The 9,958-nt window shown below is 34.9% G+C and overlaps 1 protein-coding gene across 1 annotated transcript; it reads right to left on the bottom strand.

Annotated features, from left to right (window-relative positions):
- Window positions 1-492: 492 nt before the first annotated feature.
- Window positions 493-2,875, bottom strand: LOC124373878 (proton-coupled folate transporter-like). Its single transcript, XM_046832197.1, has one exon. The coding sequence runs from the start codon at window positions 2,728-2,730 to the stop codon at window positions 1,396-1,398; it is 1,335 nt and encodes a 444-aa protein (XP_046688153.1). The 5' UTR covers window positions 2,731-2,875; the 3' UTR covers window positions 493-1,395.
- Between the last annotated feature and the right edge of the window lie 7,083 nt (window positions 2,876-9,958).

Genomic DNA, 9,958 nt, shown 5'->3' with positions numbered 1-9,958 from the left:
AGATAAATATTAATTTTAAAACGGTTTTGTATGCAGAATAAAATACATACAACAATATTCGTTATATTCTAAGGAATCATAACATTTTAAAATATGATATATTACCTTATTGATGATCCTTTATCACAATATATTTATCGATAGTTTGTTTGTTGTTGCAGTTAAGTTTCGCAGGTGCTACTTTGAAGTCGAATAATACATCTTTGTGTAATATCTTTATTAACATGAAACAATTATAACAAGAATCACATCATGGTTACGTACACTATATATTCTGAAAAAAAATATGTTTATCTACAGTAATATCTCAGTGTGAACAGTAATGTAGATGTACTTAAAATTCAAGGTAATATTTCTTATCAATAGTGCAAAAACTAAGTTTTTGAATATTATTTTGCTTGTAGAAACAGTTATAAATATTGTTTTCACCCAAGCAGATATCGCAAGAAGTACTTAATAATATTAAGTATAATTTATTTGTACTATATTTTTTATAATGTTGTTGTGGTATCTAAAATCATTTTGAGTGGATTCTATTTAAAAAGTTCAAATCATTTTAAACTTTTTAAAACTGTAATTTAATTTCTAGATAAATTACAATTCTCAGCTTCTGAACTGAAGCTAAAAGTAATAACGAGTCATTAAGAGAATGTGTGACTTTTTAAATACGTGGATAAGTTAGGTTTGTAAATATGTTTAAACCCAGTCTAACTATATTAACATTTTTAAAGTTATAATTTTTAAATGGGTATCTTCTTGTATAATGGATGTATCACGTCTCCTAAAATATTATTTCCAGTTACGACACTGTCTATTTCGTGTTTTTATCCCTCAGACAGCTACTGGATCGAATAAACCCCCTCATAATCATCAATAGGTGCGTTCCATCACGTCCTCGTTGGGATAGAGAAACTTCCCAACGACAATTTGAACACCAATATCGAGTCGGCAGGTCTCTACTATTCGATAACCCATTTACCAGATTCCGCGCCAAAAGTGGGTTCACCAGTTGGCCTTGACGAAGTTTCGTCTTTGTTTCTACGCCCAATATTAATTTGGCCGCGTCCATATACTCATTTAATGACACACAGTTCATTAATAAATTTTGGATTTTTAATTGCACTCATTATCATTACGTGAAGTCATATTTTCGGACTGTTCATTTAACATTCGTCCAGTATATATTTCTTATTGGAAATTATCCTTGATTTGGATTGATCTTTACTTCTGAATTTTGTGCGATATTACATATTATAACAAACACAACTACACATAGAATTTGTACTACACGTTAATTATCTAACTTATTATCTACCCGTAATATTTCATCACCTTAAAACACAAATGAGTAAACAATACAATTACTCTATTCGAATTGTTCAGAACTTTTTGGAATCAGTTGACGGTGGTGTGGACTTTTGCACTTTGCTTCATTCGGAGCACGATGACTGTGAGGAAAATCACCCAAGTGACACTGGCGAAGGCCACGCTGATTAGAAAGAAAGTACCCGGCTTCTCTTGGAACGTCATGCTGTACGTCCTGTTGTACAGAGGGAACACGATGAGGGGGATGAGGGAGTCCACGGTTCCTAGGACACTGTTGACCTTCCCCAGCTCTACAGAGTCCACCACCTTGGATACAATAGAGTGACCCACAGTATAAATGGCGCCGTGCATTAGATCCAAAGTGGGGTACAAGAACATCTGCCATTGGAACTGCGCGAAAGGTGTGTTGCCCAGGGCGGCGACTATCTGAGACGTCGTTGCTATCAAGCCGATGACCTCGTCAGAGAGGCGGCACATCCTTGAGAGCACCCCTATCGATATCAAGGTACCGAAGAATGTCAGGGACATTCTAAAAGCTGAATAGAAACCGTAGTCTGCTTCACCCCAGTGAAATTTGTATCTGAGGTAGAAATAAAGTACTGAATATTCGCCGATCAGACATCCTCCAAATAGAGGAGACACTATCAACATCAATAAAATAATAGTTCTGTTATGGCCTGTTCTTTCTTTGAACACTGTTTTCCAAGTTTTTTTAAGTTCCGGAAGACCACAAGACTTTTCCAAACGCTCCTCGTCATTGTAACGCTTCATCAATACCAACCCTGATAGCAAGGCTAACAAGTTCAAAATCAAACACACGTTAAACACCACGTAAAATCCGAAGGTCACTCTCAGAATACCTCCCAACGCGTTACCGATAGGAGAAGAGATGAATATCAGGGCAGTGATTATGGCTAAACGGAAGGTCCTTTGTTCGGGATAGGTGTTGTCGGCAATGTAGGTGATCGCGCCAAAAGAAAAACACGTCCGGCCTCCAGTCAGGCCGCGGAATAAGGATTCGAAGAGTGCGGTCATTTCAGGAGTCCACTTCCAAAAGTAGACGCTGCTGGTGATGTAGAAGAGGGTGACAATTTCCCCCGCGATGGGAAGAATCATCAAAGGCTTTCTCCTCTTGCCGTGTGCATCACTCCAGGCACCCGCGAAGAGGATGAACAGTACGGGTATGCTGTACTCGAAGCTGGGTCTCCAGGTGTTGATGGCGGTCACAACCTTCTGGGCGGCCACCTCGTCGCAAGTGTCGCCTTCTGCCGGGGAATGATGTGGATTGCAAGCTTTCAGCAGCACCAGATTGGTGCCGGCTAGGGTCGCTATGGCTGCGGCCACGTAATACAGCACCAGCATAGGCTCCACGGACACCTGCTTGAGCACAGAACTGATCCGCATTCTGTCACTATCACTGTCACTGCCACTCGGTCACTGTCACTACTTTCGCGGTCCGCGGCATCTACACCACCGCCACCGCCACTGCCATCACGCAGCACTGCTGTTCTACTTGTCGCTGCGGAGTCTCGCGGTAAACTGACTATTACACCGGCCGCTTCACCCGCAGTTCCCTGTTATCTACTCACATTCCGCCTTATTATGTATTCTTCTTTATTATTTACGAATAAGGAAAGTGAACAAATGTTGTCTTTTATCACACATCAAAGTAATTATAGAAAAATCCCGTTTCATATTAAATTCTTAAAAAAATATATAATTTAGATTGACACAATTAATTGTAAATACAAAATTATGAAATGCAATTAAACTTGTGAAATATGTTTACAATAAATATAGTTGATCAAAAATACTGTGACTTTTTAACAACAACCTATACATTGGACATATATTTTAATAATATTTAAAATTAAGCAATGTTATAAGTTATGTGTTCATATCAGATTGATGATCGAGTTTGTAAAAAAAAATTTGTTTTATTTAATTATTTGCTTTTTTTAGAGTAGTTTAAACATGTATACATTCCTAAAATATAACTAGCTTTTCAAATGTCAATTGAAACATAGTACCAAGGCCATCAGTAAGGGATTGCAGGATTTCTTGGTGTTGTGGTTGCATATTTGGGAAGCAATTTGTCTACACAAATAGAGATTGCAATAAAAGTGTTATTAGTTGTGCAAAATTCTCGTGGCTCTAGATTAATAATGGACAAAAATAATAAGTGTAGCAAATGTTGAATGTTTGAAAGTCATAAACTATTCTGAGGATAAGAATAACAATTAAAAAAGCAAAAATAAGAAAGAAGTACAGACTTGCTTGTAGCGCTATAAATTTTAACTAACGCACAGGTCAACAAAGTAGAATATTGCAGCTTACTTCGAAAATGATTTTAAAATTCAATATGATTTTATACCTGGTGTCCCACGAAGAGGTTTAACAGTTTGATTTAGTATTACTTGCTCATTTATGCACCGAGCATTTTTCAAACTCTACACAATACACAATAAATAGGGTTTAAAAATAGTCTGTGAAAATTTCAGCTCTCTAGCAATTGTTGAAGCAAAATGGTGGCAATTTGAAAAACTATACTTGAAAAACAGTAAAAAAAAAACAGTATTTTTTGGTTTAATAAAATTATTTATTTTAGAGAAATAAAGCATTTCAATTAGAAAATTAGAACATAGCCTATAAAAAAACCTACAATTACAGTCCTCAATTATTCGAACTTGTAATCCATCCTCAGTGACACATTGATAATCGTAAGATCTTACAAAGAAAATGTGCGGTATCCGGAGAAGTCCCTCTTCAATTGATTGTTGTAATTCCTCAACATTGTTGAAGCTACGAGTATAAACTTGTTCCTTTAAATAAACCCATAGAAATAAATCACACACAGTTAAATCTGGAGATCGGAGTGGCTCATCTAAAAAATCATTTCCACGACCAATCCAACGGCCATGAAGGTTGTCATTTAGTAATCACTTGACTGGATTTGCGAAATGAGAAGGAGCAGCATCTTGTTGGAAGATTGCTTAATCAATTTCTGGAACCGTAGAATGAGGCAAGATTTGTTCATTTAAATCCTGTTCATACCTATTCACATCATTGTACTGTCTGAAATGTCATAAGATAGCACACCAATACAACTGACAGCTGTCCAGACAGTAATTCATTTTGTTTTGAGTAGAGTCTGTTAAAGAATGTGTGGATTACCGGTGTTGTAATAATTATAATTAAGCCTATTTACAGCATCATTGCGGTAGAAAGTATAATCGTTTGAAAAAAACTATTTGAGTATGTCAATTAGGATCTAGGTTATGAAACTCAATGATACAATAACAATATTCCACTCTCCTGTCCGGATCATCTTCAAGAAGATTATGGATTGTGGTGACATTTGTAAAATTTAATTTTTTTCTTAATTCTATGTACTGAAGACTTTGGAACACCAGTTTCAAGTTCAACCTTCCTAAGTGATTTCGGCTTACCTGAAGAGCGGAGCATTGGTGCGCATACTAGTAATTCTCTTTCCTCATTTAATCCTATATAGTACTTTTTTACGACTTTTCCAATTTCTAACAAAATATTTTTCCACTTAGTTTTTGCTGGATTGCTAGGTGGTTGAACTCCTAGGTAGGAAACCTGAAATTGTCTAATTGCTTCTGTAATGTTGCCAAAAGCAATAGACCAAGCACAATACTTGACTTTTTGTTCAAAATTAAAAGCCATTTCTCGAACTTTAATATCAGTCAAACTGTAATGGAGGAGGTTAGGTTATGTTCTTATAGCACAAGCAATATTCTTCAATCAAACAGCTGTTTTTAACAATGAGCTTTATTAAATAGTTGTTCATTAAAAACTGCAACGCAGTAATCTAATCAGGTAATTCAAGAAATTATCGTATTTTTAAAATTTTCCAAGGTTCTGACGTAAAAAAAATAATCATGCTACATTGGAATGTTGAGTTTCATCACATGTTCATCAGCTCACCTTCCGCTTAGTGCAGCGTCTGAAATCTGACTAAAAATCTCGAAATAAACTCTTTTTCGTCGTTTTCACATCAGAAACACCTAGATTACAAAATCAAGTGTAATCTAGGTCAAAAGGTAATTCCATTGCCTCATCATGCAAACAATTAATTTAAGATTTCTGCTGCTTTAAGCATTAGAGGAGTTGGACCTCAACATTTACATTGAATCAACGCTTTACAAAACAACCAACAAGTAACAAACAACTTATACCCCTCAAATGTGACATGTTTGGCGCTCTTGGCTTATGCAAACGTATCTTTAAAGTGGCCGTGCTCGCTTATGTGTTGATGGATTTCGTTAAAAAATACCGTTTCAATTATAATGAAATTTGTTAAATATTTGTTGTCTAATAAATGTTTTATAACTATAGTTTTTAGTTATTTGACTTTTTTGAGTAATTTTTAAGATAAGCCATTTTTGAATATCAAATAAAATAACACAATTATGTTTTTTTTTCTCTCTTGTATATTCAAACCTCTATGTGCCAAATTTAGTTTCTTCAGCCTAATTAGTGGTAGTTATAATAATTTTTGTATAAACAATACAAAATGACGACTAAACGATAAATTTCTTAACTTTTTTAGGACATATTTTGTTTCAAATGTTAAGTAATATCAGCTACAGAAGTTTGTGATACCCTTTTATGAACACTCTGTATACGAGTATATACTGCCGTATGTCGTACATATATTAATACGGTTGACCCTGCACTGTACCGACTCTTTCCCTGATTTTGTTTGATAAGATGCTCACACAAGCCATTGGCTCATGAGGACGGGGAGAATAATGTCATTGAATAATTAAAATAAGGTTTTAGTATTCATTGGTAAAATATGATCTCTCCTTTTCTGTTAAAAATGATTCTCTTCATCGAGCCTAATGCGATCGATATCGCTTTTAATACCCGGACCAAAGAGAGCTCTAAAAAATAGCTACTCATTTACAGCAAAATTAATCATTTCACTGATCACTTTATTATCAAGTCGCGTTTTAATTTTCAAACCGACCAAACCACAGATAATTCAGTAGTGGTAGAGGTGAAGTGTTCTATTCTCTCCTGATAAGACTCGGTCTGTAGGGTCAACATAGCGAGTTAAGAAGTCCTGGTACGGTACAGCGTTGCATGATGGGCTGAACAGCTGTATTATTCATGGCATTGTTGATCAGCTGACCGTTATAATGTAACAGCGTAACGCTGGCCTTGCCCGCAACAATACATCTTCGCCAACATCTCGAACTCTTCCATCCGTAGCATAACCAGAATGCAACAACCAACAGGACTGGGTGCAAAGTCCCAGCGAGCGAAAATTCATAAAGCCGTTATAACAGTCCGAATAACTGCTTTGTAATTGGTTTTTCATTTTGCACTTTTTCAGTTAAATTATATTTATCCAAATTAAAACATTTATTAAGAAAGAAATAACTGAGATTAAAAAAGGAACTAGTCATTCGTTTTATTAACTATTATCTTTTTTAGAAATGGAGAGTCATGTAGTCTGCATAATACTAAATTTTAATAAAGTAAAAGCGGTTCAACTCTGAACCCACTATAAATACACACTAAACCATCATCTATATACAGGGTGATTCATGAAGTTCTCCCCCCACTTCTACAGCTCATTGTACTAGTAAAAATAATGAAAAAATGTTATATAAACATAGGTCTGAAAACGCTTCGTTAGCGAGTTATAGCTAGCGAAAGATTTCGCCTGAATTCCTGGGTAAAGAGTAAAATAAAGCCATACTGAACTTTTGGAAAGGTTAATTAAGTAAGAAATATCGTGGATTCTTATGTATTTTTACCTGATAAAGCTAATAAAATAGGTTTCAGAACTGTACCTGTAGTAGTTTTTGAGGGATTCAGGGTTAAATGCAAAAAATTGGGGCACGAAACAATGTTTTTTTAAGTTTGATGTACAATAACTTTGTTAAATTGGTAATAAATACATAAAATCAACAAACATTAATTGTAGAGAATTTAATTCTGAGAAAATTGATATAATCAAAGTCTAAAATAAAACAGAAATAAGTACCAAAAAATCGATTTTATTCAGTATAATACATTACTAGCTGTAAAGAAATACCGTACGGTATTTAGTTAAAATAAAACAAAAACAAAATGTTTGTTCCTTAATGATTAGATAAATTGAGAAAACAAGATTAACTGTTAAATAAATTTGTTTGTAAATAAAAATATCATGTTTCATTACGTTGTATTTTTTTTTTATAAAAATTTACATCAAATGTTCGAAAATAAATGAAGCAAACATTTTCCCATTATTGTTTACTAATAATCGAAATGCAGTTTTTTGTTTTATTAATTTCTAAGTTGGTAACGCACGAATAACAGCTGATCAACAATGGTATTCTGTACTGTTACGTTAGAACTGTGTATTAGTGGTGTTTTGCAAGCTACAGCAGGAGATCGGGTTCTGTGAATCGTGTTATTAAATGCAATTTTTCTGTGAGTTATAATTCGATTGTTTATTCAGCGAAAAAATGCCTTACTTATTTACATCAGAGGAATACACTGATATGGTTTTTATTTTGGGTTACTGTAATGGTAATGCTAGAGCTGCTGTAGAAGAATATGAACTACGTTACCCTAATAGGCAGGATTCCAGATACCAAAACAATTTCAGGAACTTTTCGTACTCTTCGGGAAACAGGATCACTACCAAGTACTAGAACCAATTATGAACGAGCTGTCCAACTTGATGACGATATTGTTATTAATGCTGTTCATCGCAGTCCAGGTGTAAGTACACGACGTATTTCTAGGCGGATAGGAGTTTCGCAGTCAACGGTGTGGAGGTCACTTAATCGATACAAATTTTATCCGTTTCATAAACAAAAGGTTCAACATCTACAGCTAGGGGATGGTCCGCTTCGCTTGGAGTTTTGCAACTTTTTGAATATTAATAATCAACTCTACAAGCGTATTTTGTTTACGGATGAGGCACAATTCACTCGGGATGGTGTCAATAACTTGCACAATGAACACTCATGGGCAGAAGAAAATCCAGATGAGGTAGTGGAACAGAAACTTTCAACACCGATTTAGCGTCAATGTCTGGTGTGGCCTTTTGCACAATCGGCTGATTGGACCTTTCATATTACCTGGACGCCTAAATGCTGAGTTCTATTTCCATTTCCTTCAAGAAGAGTTGCCGCAGCTGTTAGAGAATGTTCCTTTACATCTCAGACAAAATTTGTACTTCCAGCATGACGGAGCACCTCCCCACTTTTCACGTGCCGTTTCTGCTTACTTAAATCATCAATTTCCTGGACACTGGATTGGTCGTGGAGGGCCTCACCCTTGGCTACCAAGATCACCAGATCTATCTCCATTGGATTATTGCATCTGGGGATGGATGAAAGACATTGTATACAAGACAAAAGTGAATTCTCGTGATGAATTAATTGCCCGTATTATGGATTCGGCTGTGCAGATACAGGGAAGTCCTGAAAAATTAATAAACGCAACAAAAGCAATACACAAACGTGCTGCAAAATGTATTGATAATGATGGCCTCATTTTCGAACATCTATTATAAAAAGGTGCGTACAGTTGGCCCAACCTGATTAATTTTGCTTAAAACTAGTAATGTATTATACTGAATAAAATCGATTTTTTGGTACTTATTTCTGTTTTATTTTAGACTTTGATTATATCAATTTTCTCAGAATTAAATTTTCTACAATTAATGTTTGTTGATTTTATGTATTATTACCAATTTAACAAAGTTATTGTACATCAAACTTAAAAAAACATTGTTTCGTGCCCCAATTTTTTGCATTTAACCCTGAATCCCTCAAAAACTACTACAGGTACAGTTCTGAAACCTATTTTATTAGCTTTATCAGGTAAAAATACATAAGAATCCACGATATTTCTTACTTAATTAACCTTTCCAAAAGTTCAGTATGGCTTTATTTTACTCTTTACCCAGGAATTCAGGCGAAATCTTTCGCTAGCTGTAACTCGCTAACGAAGCGTTTTCGGACCTATGTTTATATAACATTTTTTCATTATTTTTACTAGTACAATGTGCTGTAGAAGTGGGGGGAGAACTTCATGAATCACCCTGTATATAAAAATGAATGTTTGTATGTTTGTCCTTTATGGAATCGTGAACTATTGGACCGATCATGATGAAAATTTGTACGTATATGTATTTTTCCACGGAGAAGGTTTATAAGCTATGCCCATCCCTTTCCCGATTCAGGATTCCGCCCCACTGGTTACAGAAATACCCATAAGAAATGCATTGCAGCAAACATATGTTAACGTCTTTTCAAATTTTTAATCAGCTGTTCTTTGTAAACATATATTACACTTATAGTTTTAAAGCATAGAGTAAGCTTAAGAGAAACGACAAATTTTGTTTAAACTGTTTTTGCAATCACTGTTAAACATAGACTTTACTATCCAGATAATACAATTCAAATTTGACGTAAAAATTCACCTTTAACTGCAATATTTATTTAATATAAACCATGCTCATGCTTGATCAGAGGAGTAATGCAGATATCATAATTACTATCTTACGTTGGCTACAAATATAAAAAATGTTATAAAAATCAACCTTAGTTGTTTTTTTTGACAGAAGTATGGTTCTCAAAACTCCGTGTGTACA

The sequence above is a fragment of the Homalodisca vitripennis genome, unplaced genomic scaffold (assembly GCF_021130785.1).
Source record: "Homalodisca vitripennis isolate AUS2020 unplaced genomic scaffold, UT_GWSS_2.1 ScUCBcl_6620;HRSCAF=13916, whole genome shotgun sequence".
In the NCBI taxonomy this organism is placed as follows: domain Eukaryota; kingdom Metazoa; phylum Arthropoda; class Insecta; order Hemiptera; family Cicadellidae; genus Homalodisca; species Homalodisca vitripennis.
The sequence above is the reverse complement of the archived record's forward strand: the minus strand, read 5'-3'. Positions and strand labels throughout refer to the sequence as shown.

Bases quoted from the DNA above. Each gene is read 5' to 3' on its own strand.
- LOC124373878 (XM_046832197.1), bottom strand. From the start codon at position 2,730: ATGCGGATCAGTTCTGTGCTCAAGCAGGTGTCCGTGGAGCCTATGCTG.